Source organism: Brachypodium distachyon, chromosome 1, assembly GCF_000005505.3.
Source record: "Brachypodium distachyon strain Bd21 chromosome 1, Brachypodium_distachyon_v3.0, whole genome shotgun sequence".
NCBI lineage: Eukaryota > Viridiplantae > Streptophyta > Magnoliopsida > Poales > Poaceae > Brachypodium > Brachypodium distachyon.
In genome coordinates, this window is record NC_016131.3 from 5,373,455 (window position 1) to 5,393,169 (window position 19,715).

General features: G+C 45.7%; 2 protein-coding genes across 2 annotated transcripts; both read left to right on the forward strand.

Moving 5' to 3' along the window:
- Nucleotides 1-1,285: 1,285 nt before the first annotated feature.
- Nucleotides 1,286-10,390, forward strand: LOC100833316 (mitogen-activated protein kinase kinase kinase 5). The gene is made up of 11 exons (XM_003558955.4): nt 1,286-1,974; nt 2,772-3,419; nt 3,495-3,582; nt 3,925-3,987; nt 4,070-4,233; nt 4,503-4,578; nt 5,179-5,238; nt 8,798-8,917; nt 9,151-9,360; nt 9,497-9,576; nt 9,684-10,390. Exons 1-11 carry the CDS (start codon nt 1,448-1,450, stop codon nt 9,925-9,927), a joined length of 2,280 nt encoding a protein of 759 aa, XP_003559003.1. The 5' UTR covers nt 1,286-1,447; the 3' UTR covers nt 9,928-10,390.
- A 3,725-nt stretch (nt 10,391-14,115) lies between these two features.
- Nucleotides 14,116-15,495, forward strand: LOC100835463 (zinc finger protein 1). The gene has a single exon (XM_003558962.4). It carries the CDS (start codon nt 14,258-14,260, stop codon nt 15,071-15,073), a length of 816 nt encoding a protein of 271 aa, XP_003559010.1. The 5' UTR covers nt 14,116-14,257; the 3' UTR covers nt 15,074-15,495.
- Nucleotides 15,496-19,715: the final 4,220 nt, after the last annotated feature.

The window sequence follows — 19,715 nt, forward strand, 5'->3', positions numbered from 1 at the left end:
TAAAAAAACTTCAATCTTAAAGAAGAAGAAGAAAATCTAGAAGATTGTGACCTCATTTACACAAGCACCGTGTATGAGTGATCTTTTAAAGTTTGAACACAGTATCACAAATTGCGTTGTATTTTTTGTTGTTGAGAAAACGCTATGTCCACGTTGCACCGTCACGTCTATGATTTTCTTTTCTTTTTTCAAATTGAGGAACTCAGCTCCCGATTTCATTAACGAAACCACATCCACAAAAAGTCTTCACGTTCATAATCATTTCATGTTTCAATAACACAGTACTATCTTTAACATTTGTTGCAACATAGTGTATTTGTGTTAATTCTATCTATTTCTCTGCAGATCGTTTGTGCCACACAATGCGAGGGAGCAAGAAATGGTGGTTTCAATGTCAACAAAAACGACGTGCTAAGTAATACTCCATTTTGTTTCGAATTGTAAGATGTTCTAACTTTGTACTACGACAAACTTCTCAAAATTTGACTAAGGTCATGGAAAATATGCTAGTCTTCTACAATACCACAGGAAGTATACTGTGAAAAAAATATGATGGGTTTGATAAAATAAATTTAAAGTTGCAGATGTTGATAGATTTTGCAGACATGATCAAATTTTAAGAAATTAATTTAGAACAAAACCAGAACATGTTATAGTTCAGATTAGATAGATGATCAAATTAGATACATTTTTATTGAATTCATTTCCATGGAATACATGCATACATTTGTATTCGTCAAATAGAACGGGTCCAGCCAATAGATATATGTGCCGATACAATACAATGTACTCCGTCCATGGCATTGGTAGTTGGTGCCAAGCAAAATTATTGTTTCGACATGGCGGAGTAGGTCAAAAAGATGACGTAATCTTAGATGGACCAATTGTCGTGAAAGTCAAAATAGGCGATGCAATGTGATGCGCAATGTTTGCTCTAATACCGGAATGTATCTTAGATGGAGTAGATGTTTCTTGCAGGCTTGTAGCTCAAAACCGAATGCACGACTCTCTCAAGGGGAAAACCCAACGCACGTACGACGATGTAAAAAGTAATTCTAAGAAAAGACCATCGTGGCAAGAAATTCACGAACTAAGCAGCAGAGACCACAGACGAAGGACCGAAGCGAAGGAAGTGAAGGAAAACACGGAGAAGAAGAAGGGAACGGAAAGGGAAGCTGCATACAGTGTATGACGTGTAACTGGAGACATTGACTCGCTGGACTTCCTCGCCAAGCCGCGTGGCCCCGGATTGGTCGAACCAGCAGGGAGAGAAAAAAAAGAGTACAGCAAACCAACTCCCGAGAAGCCGAGCGGGGAAAGAGAAAACAAAGCCCAAATGGCGGAGCGGAGGTCGTCGTCTCCACCGATCCCCTCCCTTCCTCCACGGCGCCATTACCACTGTGATCACTAGGGTTTCGTGCTCCACCATAAGCCCCTACCCTTCCCGATGCCCTGGTGGAAGCGCTCCGCCTACCACCACACAACCTCCGCCTCCACGCCCGCGTCCCCCGCCCGCGCCTCCACCTCCCGCATCCCGCGCCGCTATGGCGGCGACCTCGGCGGCGGGGGCTCGGACCCTCAGCCCCGGCTTACCAGGCAGCGGCGGCTGCGCCACGTCGACGACATCGAGGTCGGGGGCGTATCCGCGCTCTCCCTGGACGACTCGCCCGCCGCGGCGTCTTCTTCTTCCTACCCCGCCAGGAGGGACACGGTCTGGCTCGGGCTTGCTACCGCGAGCTCCACGCCGATCTCGAGGTCTCCCAGTAACATGGAGGTGACGCCGCCGAGGTCTTCGTCGACGCCCATGCTGCTGCCCCATCCTCTGCCGCTGCCCCACGAGGATGACTCGCCGTGCCGCGCGTCTGGGAGGCCGCTCCCCTCGCCGAGGCTGATCGACGGGATTTGGGACGGTTCGACTGAGGCCATGGGGGTTGCGGCGGTGAATGGAAGTGAGAGGTCGTCGACCTTTCCAAGGTGATGGATTTTTGTTTCTACGTTACCACTAGTTTAGAAGTCAATTAGTTTTGTTTTAGAAGTGCCCGAGTGAGTTTGAGGTTACCAACAATCTGGATGAGAACAGTACTTGACATTACAGAATTACCAGGGATCTGGGCTTTCAGACACACGTTGCTGCGTAGTCGAACTCTACCAAGACGATTCTGTGTTTTCTGTGAACTTATTAGCTTATGACCAGGAGATCATGGCATCTTAGGAAAATTAGGGTGGTATGTCACCGAGTTATTGTGCTTTTGAACAATGTTTTTGACAAGACAATTTGCTGTAATTATGAATTGGACATTTATAATATCCCATAACATTTACACATCATGATGACTGCTGAAGCTGCTTCCCAATATATTAGATCTTGACATGATAAAAACAAACTTGTTAGGATTTTGAATTGTGATTTTAACTGATGAGGGACTGAAGTTGTTTCAGTATTGGAGCCAGTAAAGTGTAATTTGTTTTGGTTGAACTGAATTTCATGAAGCTGCCAGTAAAATAGGTTCAACATGCACACGATTGTTAAACAAAAACTTCTACTGTCATATTTCAGACCAAATATACTTTATACTGTTACAACAACTAACTAAAAATTCCAATACTGCATCCTCTATATTTTTTGGGCTTCCTTTTGCCTGCTTTTTTTCCATTGTGTGAATTTCCATGGCACACTGATCATATTAACTCCATTCCAACTATGTTTTATGTTGTAATCCTGCATTACATCACTGCTAGTAATTCTGATTTTGCAATTTCTCTGATGATAGGTTTATGCCCCACACGGCGCAAAAGATTCCCGAGCACAACGACGTACGGTCAACTGGCACAAATGGGGCCACCTGTGGTCAACGGAGAAAGGCATTTAAAGAGAAATTCCAGGATAGCTCAGCTGAAACTTTGAACTTCAGGTTGAATATTCCTGCTAAAAGTGCTCCGAGCAGTGGGTTTTCGAGTCCCGTACAGAGTCCTCGAAGATTAATTAATGTAGACTTCTCATCTACTGCAATCTCCATCCAAGGTAGCAATGTATTATCAGCACAGCCAGCCTGGTCTTCAGATCTATTCGGATCTTCACCGCCTTGTACCTCACCCGAAAAATTCGTGTGTGGCCAGGAGCGATCTCCTCGCTCCAGTCCATTGAGAAGTCCTGTTCTTAGATCAAGGTACCCAAGTGCACCTCCCTCGCCAATGCATCCGAACTTGTTCTCAGATAACCATGCTTCTCGTCCTGAGGGCAATGGGAGTGTCAATTATCATCCATTACCTCTCCCTCCCCCTTCTGTGAGCCCAAAACAAACAAATTTTAGTCACCAGTCAGTACCGAAAATTGAGATGCCCTCGATGACTGGTCAATGGCAAAAAAGGAAGCTCATTGGCAGTGGCACATATGGATGTGTATACGAAGCCACCAATAGGTATGGTAATTTCGTATTGCATTACAACTATTGCTTCATTTTAAATTTTGAACAACTCCTCACATCAATGTGCAGGCATACTGGAGCTCTTTGTGCCATGAAAGAGGTCAACATAATTCCCGACGATGCTAAATCAGTCGAGTCTATGAAGCAATTGGACCAGGTTCTCTCATAGTTATGTTTGATGTTGTTTATTTTGGCATTACGATGTTCAGAAATATTTTATTCTTGTACTATGTGTCAGTCTCCCATAAAAAATGTGTGCTCTCATCGAGGAGTAAGCAACATATTTTTTGCTTATGCTCATATTTGGTGCGTGTGCCTTGCTTTTACTACTATTACAATACTTCTCAGGTTATGTAAAACTCTGAGCATACTAGCGTATAATTTTTCTGGAACCTAGTTGGATAATAACTGTGCAGCAATACTCTCTTATCTATCTAAAGATAATGCAAATCTCGCACTTGCTCTGACCCCCCCCCCCCCCCCCCTTACTTTTTTGCAGGAAATAAAATTTCTGAGCCAATTTAAGCATGAAAATATAGTGCAGTATTACGGCAGTGAAACTGTAAGTTCTCCTTGGTTACACAGAAAGGAATTACCGTGCTGCTATATAATTGCTATCTAATGGTCATTTGAATACCTTGCAGATTGATGATCGATTCTACATATATCTAGAATATGTTCATCCCGGTTCAATTAATAAGTACATTAATCAACATTGTGGTGCAATGACAGAATCTGTCGTCCGCAACTTCACTCGCCATATCCTTAAGGGTCTTGCTTTCCTACATAGCCAAAAAATTATGCATAGGTAATGTTTCTCGTTCATTGTTTCGATTTTTTTATTTGATAATGGTTTACCATTGACTGTATTTTAACTTTCTGAACCTAACCGTTCTGTTCGGCTCTTTTTGTTCAATATTATTTCCACGTAAGGATTGACATATTTCTGTTTCTCTTCCTATTTTGCCCGTCTGACTTTTTTTTTCTTGAGTATTCAGTTCATTGTGTTTTCATGAACTTGGTGTATTGCTTAGTTCTACCTAGCACCTTCATCTTGAGGGCTGATTTTGATTGCAGGGATATTAAAGGGGCAAATTTGCTTGTTGATGTCAATGGTGTAGTCAAATTGGCTGACTTTGGGATGGCTAAGCATGTGAGTTTTTTTTCACTTTGCTTCTGGGACTATAGTTATCTACTAGCACTATGGCACGCAAGTACTCAGTAGTCATTGCTGCTCAATTTTGTTTGTATAAGTTATAAGCGTATTGTTTAGTCTGTAACCATGCTTTGTCAAATGTTAGGCAGACAAGTTTGTCAAGTGTTTGGTTAACTTCGTTAGCTTCTTACCCTACATGTGTCATATACTCGTTTGCTAGCAACTTTTGCCACAAGTGTGGCGACCAATTTGTCCGCCACAAAAACTGTGCCTTGCAACATTTGTGGCACAAAAATGTGGTGAAGTGTGGAGAGCAACCAAACATGCCCTTAGAGACATTTCTGTCTTTTATGTACGTTGCATTATGAGAAGGAGAGCATTGTGTAATTTTGTGCTATAAATTTTCAGCATAATTTGATATTCGATATAAATGCTTAGCCGAACATTTCAATCATCATTGGATGCATTATTTTACTGAGAAGTGAGAACTAGTTCGATATGACACTAACTTTGGTATTCCATTTATCACCATGGAGTTTATTTGTCCTTATTTGTTACCTTTCTAATTAATTTTCTTTCACTGCTTCTTGTTTTCAGTTGAGTACTGCAGCTCCAAATCTTTCTTTGAAGGGAACACCATACTGGATGGCCCCTGAGGTGCGAGCTGGTTCTAGATATCAATCATATTTTCCTTTTTTTCTCCTCCTGATTGCATCAGAAATTACTGTTGGTGCATAAAATAGTTGCTTTTGCTATTCTGGTTTGTTTCTGCCAGCCAAAGTAAAATGCATCACGTCTTCCTTGTCTACAATGCATGCATTAATCCACTGCATTGCTGTTTCAGATGACTCAGGAAAACACATAAAGTAGTTAAGCTTGTTTTTGGCCAGGCTCCTTCAGTCCTGCTCGTCCAATGCTTCCAAGTTGGGTCTGGAGCTATTAGGCAGAACATGATCAGCGTTACCTCCACCCTCAGGCTTCTTCAGCTAGTAGGAGCTAGAGCATTTTTTTAATACCAAAACACATCTAGGGGCCTTCAATCATTCCATTTTTTTTTCACATCTCGTTGATAGAGAAGAACTATCAGAAGGTAACATTCTTCAGTGGTCACGCCCGACTGGACACCCTAATAAAGTCTATCTCATCCTTCTATAACCTGCGATGGGCTTTGTCCTTTATAGATTCGCTCCATTCCTAGTGCTCATGGCAACTCACAACTTGATGGTGAGGGCAGTGTGCTCCTTGGTGTTTGCTGCCTCCCCCCTAGCCCCCAGGCCAGCCATGTAGGATCGACAGTTCAACACGCCTACTACATTCCTCAAGTCTGATCTCACACATCGTTGTGGCTGGTTCCAAGGATGATTAATCAGATCAGGCACCACCATGGCCACCTAGACAGTCATCTATTGTATAATCAAAACAGAAGGACCATGTACAAGCAATTACATTCGTCCACACAGGCTGAAATATAATAACCGTCGATATAAAATTTCACGATCGAGATTTAAAGATCTAAGGACCATGTACGATCATAGTCATGCTGTCATGCACTATAAGATAAAGTATATCATTGGAAAGTCAAGTCAACCATATGTCCGTGTATGAGTAGAGGTGCAACATGGTGACCCTCAGGGTACCCTTTGACACTCCTTAGTTCAAACAAATGATCTAGTTTTCCAAAAAGTTGTGTCATTTTGAAATTTTAGTTCATTTGGTTGAACTAAGGAGGGTCAAAGGGTACCCTGAGGGTCACAATTTTGCAGCTCTATGTATGAGAAGAACATCACAAGCTGGATGTGCAGTTAGCATCCGACGCAAATTCTGCCAAGAGAATCTCCACAAGCCAACTAGGCATAATACAACATGCAAAGATAGGAATAATCAGACTCACATACAAAATCTACACGGACTCTCGCGATCGGCAAAGCCAGTTAAAAAAATACTCATGCCACGCCCCAATTTATGGACTCCACTGCCTGAGTTCTTCCTCACGTAAATTATGTCTAGCAATTAATTAATATAGCAAAGTAAAGTTGCAGGGTGTTGCAGGTTATTTTGGCCTTTCTTCCAATCCGGTTAATTAAATGTTGGTTTCGACCAGATGAGAAAGATTTTTTTTCTCAAAAAGAAAACCAGACCCATCCGACCTCTACCTGCATCATTGATGCATACAACCATTATTTTATCGCAACGTGTCATAAAAAACATTCAGCATTCAGAATCACAAGCCAACAATGATTATCTCATACATCACTAAGCCTGTAGCTAGGTCACCACCCAAACCGATTGAATAAATCCCGTGTGGCAGTCTCTAGCCGGTTGCACCCAATCTATGGAAGCCCGCGTCTCCATTTTATTTAACAGAGACCATGTATGAATCTCTTGTGATACTTGATTGATAACCTGCAAACAAATTAGAATTTTTTTCCTTTTTAGAAACAAGATCACTACGAAAGTTCCATATAGACCCAACTTAATTCAGTTTCCCGTAGATATATATTGACCATGAGCTATCCTATAATTTCAAATCCCTTTTATGTAAGGACACAAATAAAAAACAAAGTAGCACAGAAAATATCAATACAAAATATATGACATAAAATTAGTCTAGCCGCGCAAATGCGCAGGTCACAGTGCTAGTTCTTTGGATATTAGGCACACTATTTCCCCCAATTGGAGCTTCCAACATCCTGCTATGCTGTAGGCTCTTGCGTCTCTTTCCCACACTCCCTCGGTCTTGAGTTCACCCATGCATCATCCCAATTCCAATGTCTCCTAACCTGCCGAAACAGAAAACTAGCTCAAAACCTCCTGCAACTTGGTTGGAACGTTTTGAAACCTACATTATAGATCAATCCCTGGGATCATAAATAAAGCCACATAAGACTTGCCACCCTGTTGTAAAACCCACGTTTTGAAATGTTGTAGCTCCGAAACCTGAAACATTGTTTTGACACTAAAGTGAAACTGGAAACTTGAGTATTGATAAAACAGGCTGCTGAAACTGAACTGTTACTGAACCATGAAGCTTCAGTTCTGAAGGGACGAAGCTTCAGTGTAGTCCACTAGCATGAGGAAGACTAGGATGGTTATAGCCAGCACCGGTGTGGTGATCCTAACGAGGTCCTAACTCTCGGCTGCTAGAGGTAGGCATCACACTGACAATGCCAGTGAGGGCTTAAAGTGCTTGCGCCTGCATGGAGGCCATGGCAAGTTCTCAATTGTTATGCTTGCAGGTGGAGGAAGTAGACTGTTCGCATGCGTGAGGAGCCAGAAGAGCTAAAGGATGATTTTTGCACACACACAGAAAGCACTTGAGATGGTGTAGGCTGGGTCATCCTGTAGGCATGATCAAGCGGCTGTTACCTGTCACATCTTGCTGCATCAATAATTTAACATTTTAGATTTAAAATTGCATTGGGATAAATGTTAAATCATGATTTTCAATGAGAAAAGCTGTAGTTTCCGTTCAACCCAGATGCTCTTGTTGTTCTAACATGACGGCTTTATTTTCTCATGGGAGCTGGAGTTGCATGCTTCTGGTTTTTACCTGCCGTAAGAGCTGGGACAGGAAGAACCTTGGTAGGCCAAATAAGTTGGCCAAAAGTGCATTAAGTGATCAGGAAGAATAAATAAGAACCTTAGTAGGCCAGCCAGGATTTTCCAAAGTTTCTTCTTATTTGTGCTGGTAGCATGATGGCGCTTCATTATATATACTGCAGTTTGCTGTAAATGGGTGGAAACAGATGCTTACCTGTGCTCAGAACTAAATAAATATATAAAACACACTGTTCCAAATGCTCGAAAGTGATTCTGCATTCAATGGAACTTCCTTTTCATGCAATGTATTTTTGATGTCTATTTTTTTATAAAATCATGCAGATAAGTTTAAACATGTGTTGATATTCTCAGAGGATGTTCAACTCCATTAATTTTCACCTAGATTGGATATTTTGACGGCCTTTACTAACTGTACATACTCTTCAATTAATAGCTCTGGTTTGCAATTTTGCTCGTTATGAAATCATTTAGTTTGGAAGGGATGTTTTACTGCAGAACCACATCATTAGGCATGCTCATTATAGCGGGGTTCATCTGCGTTGGCATTTATATTTACAAATTCATCGTTTTTGCGTTTTGGCTTATTTTGTAGAGCTGTAAGTTGTAAATCGTTTATATATGGCGCATTCACACTTCCACATTTTTTATATCCCAGGTTGTTCAGGCTACACTTGTCAAAGATGTAGGTTATGATCTTGCTGTTGATATCTGGAGCCTTGGTTGCACAATTATTGAGATGTTCACTGGCAAGCCTCCTTGGAGTGGTCTTGAAGGGGTAATTAATCGGAACCTTTCCCCTTTTTATGTTAGCAAAATTAAGATGTATATTGTATGAGTTGGACTTAAGCATTTAGGGTAGCTCTCTTCTCACTACCTAGGTTTATCAATTAATGATCATGATTGTCTACATTGCCACCTTGGCCTAATTAAAATTGTGATTTCAACATTCGGGTACTTTCATGTCTTGGGATTCTAAAGCATGGAATTTGCATTTCTGTTGTGCAACAGCCTGCTGCAATGTTTAAGGTGTTGAATAAAGACCCATCAGTTCCCGATAATTTATCCCCAGAAGGGAAGGATTTTCTGAGAGGCTGCTTCAAGAGAAACCCGTCTGAGAGACCTACAGCAAGCAAGCTGCTGGAACATCCATTCGTCCAAAATTCAAATCACTTCAGCCAGCACACTTCTATACATTCCCCTGCAGGAATGAAATCCCCAGTAAGTCTCCCCTACCTCCTCACTATCCCCCATGCCCGTGGGCATGGGCAAAATGGCACTCCCTCACACGCTCCGGCACTGTATCTTGAGTTTGAAGTTTTTCATGCACGTATATGATTTTGGTGGTTAATGACAGGATGGTGGACACTGTGCAAGTGATAAGAAGTCCTGGAAGACCGAATCTTGCATGAGAGGGAAACATACAAATACTATTGGGTGTGTACTGTCTTCACATTTTTCTGTCTGTTGTGTTCATGTTTGATCTGTTGATGAACACTATTAGAGATCTTGATCCTTCATTTCTTTAATCCTTTTCCTAACAGTGAAACAAGCAGCTCTAGATGTTCTGGGTCATTGGCTCATCGTTTGACAGCCCCACCCAACTTGGAAACTCATACTACACCGAACAGTATTTATAGCTTATCCCCTCCGCCAACCAGTTACAAGTCAAGTCCTGGTTCTGCAGCTCATAATACACCGAACAGTATGCATTTTTCAATTGCATACCCTCAGCCTAGTCCATTGCCAAAGCCTAATGGAAAGGAAGCAAATATGTTTTCATATTGAAGATGGTGTGCCATTTAGGTGAGCAAACACACGCGACATCTGTCCCCAAAACCACATAAAGAAACATGGTCGGAGATTGCTTCTCACTTATCAGCCTGTTAGATGCGTCTACCGTTGATGTAAAGGATACCCCACGGTATGATCAAGCGGAATACAAGGGGAGCTCTGTGAAGCCTGTAATGTTATTTTGTGGGGGAAACATGTCGTTTCCTTTGTAGCATATTGTTTAGGATCAGTGTAGGTAAAGCTAATGTCCTGATTGTTGCCAACACATAGGACACTAGGTTGTAGCTGTAGCTTGTGTGTTGTTCATGTTGTTGTGACCATGCCTCGATGTAATCATTGTTGATGATTTTTATCCGGGTCAAGTAATAATACACGTGAATTGCAAAGGGATTGAGATGTACACAATGGAAGCACCGTGAGTTCAAAATTGAAATACATGCATTGTTTTATGGTGCCAGTGCTTTGCTCATCTGATCTTGGTCAGAGTCCTTGCTTGTTATTTGTCGCGTAACATTCTGCCTAGCTGGGGGCTGGGGTGGTCCAAGTTGGATCACTGACGTGACTAACAAATGGGCAAGCCTAACAGCTGCTGCTATTTATTTTTGTTTCGAATAACGCTGCTGGTATAGCTGACATGTGGCTTCTGTCCTAAAGTTGACACGGAAATGGTATGGCCGCGTAATATTATTGTGTTGATTGGAAGAGAGTATAAAGGTGGGGTGCGTACTGAGTAGTGGGCGCCTGGGCGGGCAGTGGCGATGCGGCGTTAGTTTTTTCTTTTCTTAAATAAACAGTGTTCTGTGCTTTCCCACTTCTGGCAATTGGTCTATAGGTTTCTTCTACTTCTGGCAAATGTTTTCAAAATATTACTCCACTAAGTTTTCCTAGTCAGTTTTTTATCATTAAGTAATGATATGGGCTTTGGGATCAACTAGTAGATGGCTCACAACAAACTGAGGGTACCATAAATGTCATCGGACGAACACATAAAGACACGAATGCACGCAAGCTGCGAGTTTTTTCTCTTTACAAACTAAAGGTCCAGGATTACAGTTAAGCCTTAGCTTCAGACGGGGGCCGTACAGCTGTCATTAAACTGAGAGCTGCCAATTTAAGTCTCAATTAACAATGCTTAATGCTGTCAATATAAAAATTGCTTAATGCTGGCATGTCATTGCTGCTAGTAATCTAAATTTGGGCGAGACTGGAGTGCTTAACACTGAAATTTCAGCTTTGAGTTACGATTGATGTGGGAGCCTTATAGTTCGCAGCTCTTCTGAACTTGTTTATTTTCTCCTGGAAGTTGTCGCGACTAGCAGGCGCGTTATTCAGGTCGTTCAGCTTTGTTAATGCTACATACTCAGCTGTGGGCGTTGCAAGCACGTCCACATGCTGACAGTCTTGCAAGCTGCAACGCTGGAGACTGCGTAGCTATCACAAGATGTGATTTGCTTACCCCCTTTTGTTTTCCGATTTGTCATTTGCTGCGGCCACCAGCGTTACTGGCACGCATGTATCTAGAATTATACTCCGTATGCTGCACCAGCCAAGCAACTTACATACAGAACCGCGTATACCTTCTATACTCTGCCATTGCAGATTGCACGAAATAGGATCTGGATGCTTGCCCAGTTCCGTCAAGAAAAGAATGCTTGCCTAATCTGCAATGCCAATGATCATCGACCAGCCCTACCTCTCGCGGTCGGGCCGCACGCAACAGAGAGAAGTAATCATGTTGGGCCAAACTCTGGGCTGATCCGCTTGCTTTTCCAGCTCTTCCACGCCAGAGAGACAGCGCTACATGTAATCAGTAATCACAGTCTACGTCACGACAGCAGTGGCATGGCACCGGAACAAAAGCGCAGATAGAGAAGTTCCTAATCCTGTTATACACAGAGGGTAGGGTTAGGTAGATATGCTTTATGTATCAGTATCAAGCCTAATCAATTATACTACTACTAGATCACCAGCCACTCGCCAACCAGGGCAGGGAGGGAGGGTTACAAGCACATCCGTCGTCGTCGTGGCCGCTCGTGGCGACAGACACCCATCAAGCACATCCGTCGGCCGCGGCATCCACGCAGCGGCATGCAGCCACTACTAGCCCACTAGCTTTGCCAGCCAGCCAGCGCCCAACGATGAACAACAAAGAGTTGAACAAACAACCACGGCACGGCAGGCGCGAGTGGTTAGGCTGGCCACTCACTCCACGACCTCCTCACTCTCTGCCCGCCCACCAATCACTGGTTAGGCGGGCCTCCCTGTGCCCTGTGCGTGCGTGCTACGCGCGAACGACCCGATCGCGACGACGACAGGGAAGAAGGGGCTTTTGTTAGCACAGGGAACACGTGGGGAATGGGGAAAAAAATGGGCACGCATCATATGCTCTCGGTGACGTGTGGCTTGTGGAAAAGTCCATGTGCGCACGGAGCTCAGCCAACCGAACGGAAGGAAGGAAGAATCGCCCCGGCCGTACGGAGAGCCCAATCAGGGGCAAGGCCAGCAGAGATTAGAAGGGTTACTTTACCTGCCTCCTAGTACTACGTGGGCGTTGCGTGACTTGCGTCGGCCAGATTATCTACTAATTTCAGACGCCGAGTTTCGTCCAGGCAAAGCGACCGACGTGTCTGCTGGGTTTGGTCTTGCGACGCGGCGCGTGACGCACCAGGTGACACAGAGCTTGCGATCGTACCGAGGGTGTGTGTGTGTGTGTGTGTGAATGTGTGTGATAAGATCAGGGTGCCATGTTGATACGTCAACGCATAAATGGTATGCGACTTACTACTTTATTAGCCATAGATGACCATCCCTGCACGCCGGGTTAGTACTAGTACCACACAAGCGGTCCGTCCTGGCATGCTTCTTTCCTGACAGAAACTGTTAAACTAAACGTGGAATGCAAATTAGTTTCCCCTCCCCTGCCCAAAACAAAATAGCCCTAAAACCCTACAACAAAGTCTTCCTTGTTCTGTAAAAACTGTACTGCCTGAATAGTGTCAGGCTGTTTGTCAAACTGGGCAGGTATGTACTGTACCAGTGCTAACTTTTTTTTTTTTGGCGAGAACAGTGCTAACTGATGCTAACAAAGCGAAGATCCATCTTGCCGAGGAGTAGGCCACTTGAGCCGACGGAAGCTCAGAGGCAACCGCTCAGCTATTTTAATTGACCCCGAGGTGACCAGAGCGTTGGAATCTTCCGAGCACGCATTTCCGGACCCATCTCGAAAGCGTTCTCCGAGTCTGACTTGTTTACCGGGTCGATCTGCGAGCTCGAAGTGGATACTCACCTCACGGATTCTCGGAGCCGTCTCTCCCTGCCAGGAGCACGAGGGCGAAGACCATGTCGGCCTTGATTTGTTCACGCATGTGGCAAACGCTTTTAGTAATTTGCAGCCCTTTGCATCACCACTTTGACCCACTGTAACTTACGGGGTAGCACCACTAGCGACCTGAACAAACAGACCATGAAATATGTACGCAACCAAAGTAGCAGGGGTTAGAAAGTTAAACTTGTGAAGACAAGAACAATCTGGGCATTGCTTTTACCCAAAAGGCAGGCCGCGTAGGAGCTAGCTACTACTAGTGGCTTTTAGAATGCTCTTTTGATATAATCGAACCGTCCAATCAGTGTGAGGGCTCCAACTTCGTCGGCTCAGTAAACAAATACACAGAGGAGACGCCGTCGCCGTTACCGGGCCGGGCCGGGTCGGCTTTCGCCACCGGTCAGCCATCGGCAACCGATGCACTACTACTACGACCGCTTCCCACAGTCCATCCACACGGAAGCGCCAGCGCGGCTGCCTCCCTCCTCGACGGTTCGATCAGTCCTCACTCTCCACACTGCTCTCTAGCTGCCACTTGCGCTTCCAACTTCTTCCACGGCCGTGTCTTGGCCTCCACGTTGACCACGACTCCTTCGTTGCATTGCAGTTGCAGCCCCCTCCACCACCCACCCCCCCAAGTGACCCACAGCCCGACGCATCGTCCACCCGCTCGATCCTCCCTGCTGCTGCTGCTTCGCCGCCACTCCACCGGCTCCTAACTAACCCGTCCCCGCTCGTCAGCCTCCCACCGTCCCGGCTCCTAACTACCTTCAGCTAGCTCCTCACTTGGCTTGGCTTCACCCACCTGCGACGCAACTTCCCCACGCCGCCCCCCTCGATCACTCCCTCCCGCTTTAAAACCCATCTCACTCCCACCACTCCTCACACCACATCACACCACACCAAGCTCCAGAGCGAGACACCCAAGCAACCAGCCACCGCAAACAAACGCAGCCAGAGAAAGAAGAACAAGTCTTACGAGAAGGAGCCAGATCCATCATCATGTCGTCTATGGCCAGGGAAGCGCTGCAGGCCGTGATCCACAAGGAGGAGGAGGCGGTGGCCGTGGCGGCGACGAGCAGCAGTGAGGAGAGCGGCGCACACGGCGGGGTGCTGCAGGGGTGGGCCAAGAGGAAGCGCTCGCGCCCGCGGCAGCGATCCGAGGAGGAGAACCTCGCGCTCTGCCTCCTCATGCTCTCCCGCGGCGGTGGCCAGCACCGGGTCCAGGCGCCACAGCCGTCGTCCTCGTCCCCGGTGACTCTCACGGCCGCCGAGTTCAAGTGCTCCGTCTGCGGCAGGTCCTTCGGCTCCTACCAGGCGCTCGGAGGCCACAAGACGAGCCACCGCGTCAAGCAGCCTTCTCCCCCTCCTCCTCCTCCCACCGCTCCAGTACTCGTGGCTCCGGCCCCCGCTGCCATCCCGACCACACCGGCAGAACCAGCCACGTCATCAACCGACGCTGCCGGCGCTCCCGCCACATCCAACAGAGTCCACAGGTGCTCCATCTGCCACAAGGAGTTCCCCACCGGGCAGGCGCTGGGCGGGCACAAGAGGAAGCACTACGACGGGGTCATCGGCAGCGCCGCGGCCGCCGCCTCGTCCACCGAGCTTCTGGCAACCGCCGCCGCCGCCGAGTCCGAGGTGGGGAGCACCGGCACCGGCGCCGCCGCCAGGGCGTTCGACCTCAACATCCCGGCCGTGCCGGAGTTCGTGTGGCGGCCGTGCCTCAAGGGCAGCAGCGGCAAGATGATGTGGGAGGACGACGAGGAGGTGCAGAGCCCGCTCGCCTTCAAGAAGCCCCGCCTCCTCACCGCCTGATTCAACTGAGCAGCAGCTATGGATGGATGGGATCCGATCGGAGCCGATCCGATCCGAAGTTTTTTGGTCGATCCAGTGGGGTGGAATCATGCAATTCAGTCAGTCCGGTGTCAACGATATTCGTTCATTCGTTTGGTTTAATTTGTTGTTCCTGCTCCTGTACAGATTGAGTGAGTGATACATGCAGTCATATACACACATAGATCAGGCAGTGATTGATATAGGTCTTGTTGGTTCTTTGTAAGATGGAGGAGCACTTGTGTCTTCCATTCTCATTGGTTCTGTCTGTAGCCGTCAGTACGCATATTGTAGTGCATAGTTCATACATACTCCTGCAGAGATTGATCATGAACTAGCAGTAGTACCCTGTAACATACACATGAATGGAGATTGAGATTTATTTATTTGAAAAATTCGCGTTCCTTGCTCAATCTTTGGTTCATTGCCTTGGGTCAAAGGAATTAGTTCATGTTCTGCCACACTGCCACGTCGGTTACCGTTGCTTACAACACTGTAATAACTTGTACTCGCCTCAAAGGAACCACTCAACTTGGACGAAAAGAAAAGGGCAACCCCCTCCTCTGCTTCCGTTCACGGCGCGAGAAGAGTAAAACTAGAAGTGTACTCAACGCCCGCCTAGCTACTCGCTAGTAGCTAGCAAAGACCGTTCTTCACGTTGGTACGTGCGTGTTCCGTGACGTGATTACATATTCCCGGTTAATTAATCAATCAATACAATTCCCACCGCCCGTGTTAGTTGGCCGGGGCGATTGCCGCACGCATGACACTAGTGTATACCAGATACCGGCGGCCTCGATCTGCAAGTGGAAACAACAAAATTGGCCGGTACTACTTCGCGGCTTCGGGAACGTCGACCGGCCGGCGGGCGGCAGGCGGCACCCACTTGCCGTGAAAAAGGCCGGGCGACTCCTCCGCGACAGCGACGTCGATCGCCACCCGCCGGCCCGGGTCGATAAGTTCGTGCCGACCTGCAGCTCAGCTCAGCTCGATCGCTTTCGACGCAAACAGGTGGCAAAATAGCAAAGCCAGCGCCGCGGCCACCACCACACGGGGCGGACAGCCCAGCAGTCACCGGCCGGCCCGCCGCTCGCGTTGTAGGGAGAAAATTTTAGTTGCCGCGCCTTCGTGACGGGAACAGATGTTTCGCGGCACTTACGCGGGAGATTAGCGTGTGCGTGACTGCGTTGAAGCGTCCACGAGGCGGGAGGATGGTCGCCGTACGTGTTTCGCGTGGCGGCGGTGGTGACGATGGTTCTTTCTTTCCGCGTCGGTAGACCGGGCACCTTCAACCGGGTCTGCGACGGTGCAGACACTTCTTGGGGGGGAGTTTGGCGCGTCTTGTGTTCTTCTGGATAGGCTTGCGCCTGCCGATTTGCAATGGTTTTGGGCTTCTGTTTGGCATCTCGGAATCCTCGATCACGCCACGTTTGCTTAATGGGTAAAAAAAGCCTGGATTAGCCTCTGATTTCACGTAAAAAAATCCATAAAATGCTTGGGCTTACATAAGTTGGACCTTCCCTCCGTCGTGGCGGGCAGACTACAGCATATGATGGGTGTGTGGCCATCTTTAAGTCATCTGTTCTTTAACAAATGTCTTAAATATCAGTCGACGTTTTAAAACCGTTGGATTAAAATCTTGTCGAGATTAGAGGATATCAAGGTAATCTGAAATTATTTAGCAATGGAATCAAAAGTAACATTCAGCACCACTCAAACTAATCCATGGATCGAGTACTCGTCACGGCAAGGAAATATATGGAGAAACTGCTCACGCTATATCTTAGACATATCTGAGCTCTTGTGTGAGACTCTGAACTGCAGTAGCAAGCACATTGGACTGCGGTCTAAAAAGCGCTGAACTGCAGCAGCAAACATCAACACATGAACACCAGATTTTTACGTGGAAAACCCCTCAAAGCAAGGGAAAAACCAGGGGCCGAAGCCACCCAAATCTTCTTCCACTATTATTAGGAGTGGGATTCACAAGTTCTTCTCTAAACAATGCTAGAGGCTCTCATATAACAAGATTGGTGCTCAAGATATAGGGATGGAACAATCTCACCAAAGGATGGCGGAACACAGCTTGAAGGAGAAAAAGAGGTGGATTTGAACTTCACTTTCTTGGGGAGTGACTCCCTTTGCTTGATGCAAACTTCTTCCTTCAATCTTCCTATTCCCTACTCTCTTGGTTTTTCTTCTTTCTTCTCCCTTCTCTCTTGGAAGCTATGGAGGCTAACCTGAGATTTTTCGTCCACACAGGTTGTGGCTGCTAGATGGAGGAGGGTAAGACATCCCCATACACTCATGTACAAAATCCGAAATTTTCTTAGGTCAAGACCTTAATGGGTAGTTGGCTCTTGCACATGTTTAGGCTGCCTAAAAAGGCATAAATGGTCATCTCCTCATAGCCCACATGAGGAGGATTTCCCAACAGATCTCCCCTCTGACTCATGAGGGGGGGCACTACCATGCCTGCTACCTTGCAACATGCATGTATCCATTTATATTTTTTTCATTATTCTATCAATTCAATCATTGATGCGTCCTCCATTTTGAAGTGTTTGTACTGGCTGGCCGCCAGAGCGCCTCCTTCACTTTCGCCCGACGTTGATGCGTCGCCTCCGTTCCAAAGTGAAGCGGACGAGGTTGGTTGTCCACGTGAGAGCTTGTGGCTGCCGGCGATCGAGCTGGCAACTAGTAACACACAGTATCATAAAAACCTTCGTCCTCCATTTGAAGGTAACCTTGTTATATTTATATTCATAACATTCTACCTTCATACTCATGTTGTGCTAATCTTTGCCATATTTTTGCAGGACCACAAAGGTGATGCCAGTTCTACTTAAACACCCCTATTGAGCACTATAATGCTATGGCAACAATTTTTGGAGCATCTATGGTAACGGGTAAGTTTGCCAAGTCTGGAAATGATCCTATTGTTGTTGAAGTGCTTGAGGTTGAAGACGATCAGGACATATCCAATGAAAGTGCTAGTGAGGTTAACATGTCGCTGAATATTGGTGAGTCTGCTCATGCAAATGCTGGAGAGTCATCACATAACAAACCACCACCACGAAAGAAGGCAAAGGTTGAAGCAAAAGACGAAGATCCGTTGCTGTCCACACTCAAGTTTGGCCTTGAAAGTTGTTGTAGCTCTTGAGAAGGGTGGTGGTGGTGGTGGTGAAATACCAAACGGTCTTTGGGATGAGTTGGAAAGCCTTCTTGGATTTGAGGAGGGCCATCTTTGTCACTATTATGCTCATCTCGTGGAGAATCCATCGACTGCAAAGGCTTTTGTCACGCTTAGTTTTTCTAACAAGTTGATTTGGGTAACTAGGTATGTCACGAAGAATTTCGGTCCAATCAGATGATTGGATGCTTATGAAGGCTTATTATGGTTTGTAGGCTGACATATTTTGGTGTTGTATGGACTCCTCTAATGTTCTCTACTAGTTGTATGAACTCCAAATAACTACTCTAATAGTCTAGTACTATGCTTTATGTGATGCATTTTGAACTTGTAATGTGATCGATTGTATGGACCATATATGTGATGTATGGATCTGATGCTTCATCTAGTACTATGTTTTATCCGTTTAAGCTTCATCCGTACTATGTTTTATTCTAAACTTTCTATGAGAGAAAATACAAACAAAGTGCTACCAATTTTTTTTCCTCATGTTTACAAATAATGAAGAGTAGATTAGCTCATGTTCATTACTCCTGGAGGTAGGCGAGTACATTCTCCTTATCTCGTTCCATCTCCCAAACCAAACACAAAATGAACCATTCCATTACATCATATTCCATAGACCAAACAAAATCTATAACCGTTTCATTTTTCAAACCAAACAACATACTAGAACCATTCCATTTTCGTTGAAATGGAGTGAAGTGGTTCCATTTCATTCTACCTCACTCCCGATTCTCGTTGGAATGGAGTGGAGTGGTTCCATTCCATTCTACCTCACTCCCGGACCAAACACCGCCTAAAATTATCCGAGCTGACAAATGATCATGTCCCACCAACCCGTTGATAATAGTACTATGCACGCGGGAAAAAAATCAGCTACAGAAAATCACAAACCGTTGACAATAGTACTATGCTCGCGGGAAAAAAAATCAGCTACAGAAAATCAACAACGTATACACACATACCACTTTTCTACAATAAAACAGTTTCATGTTGCAAGGCAAACCCTATTTTGAACAAATAAACTTTGTATGGCACTAATGCTGCCAGATCTCGTGATATCCAAAGGGCAACCAATCATTTTCCATGGTCAAAAAATTCCCGTGAGCAAAAACTCCTTCTCTGCAGTGTACAAGAGAATGCTCTGAAACTCTACCGTAACTGATCATAAATAATTTTAGAACATCTCTAATAGCATATCCATATTTGAAAAGAACGCCTAAAAACTGAAATAATTTTGGCAAAAAAAACTGCTCCAACGGCATACCCATATTTGTTGGATACCCATACTTTTTTTCACAGCTAACCATATTTTTTAGCTCTCAATACCAAATATGGCTATTCCCCTGTAGAGCACCCAAACGACCCAAACACGAACGCGAGAACCCAACCGACCCGACCCGGAACTTTCAGCGCCCACCCCGTAGC

What these genes read in the sequence shown, in the direction of transcription:
- LOC100833316 (XM_003558955.4), top strand. Translation starts at nt 1,448, where the DNA reads ATGCCCTGGTGGAAGCGCTCCGCCTACCACCACACAACCTCCGCCTCC. An exon ending in GTATACGAAGCCACCAATAG is followed by an intron (nt 3,420 to 3,494) that starts GTATGGTAATTT and finishes ATCAATGTGCAG; the next exon opens with GCATACTGGAGCTCTTTGTG. An exon ending in CATACTGGATGGCCCCTGAG is followed by an intron (nt 5,239 to 8,797) that starts GTGCGAGCTGGT and finishes TTTATATCCCAG; the next exon opens with GTTGTTCAGGCTACACTTGT.
- LOC100835463 (XM_003558962.4), top strand. Translation starts at nt 14,258, where the DNA reads ATGTCGTCTATGGCCAGGGAAGCGCTGCAGGCCGTGATCCACAAGGAG.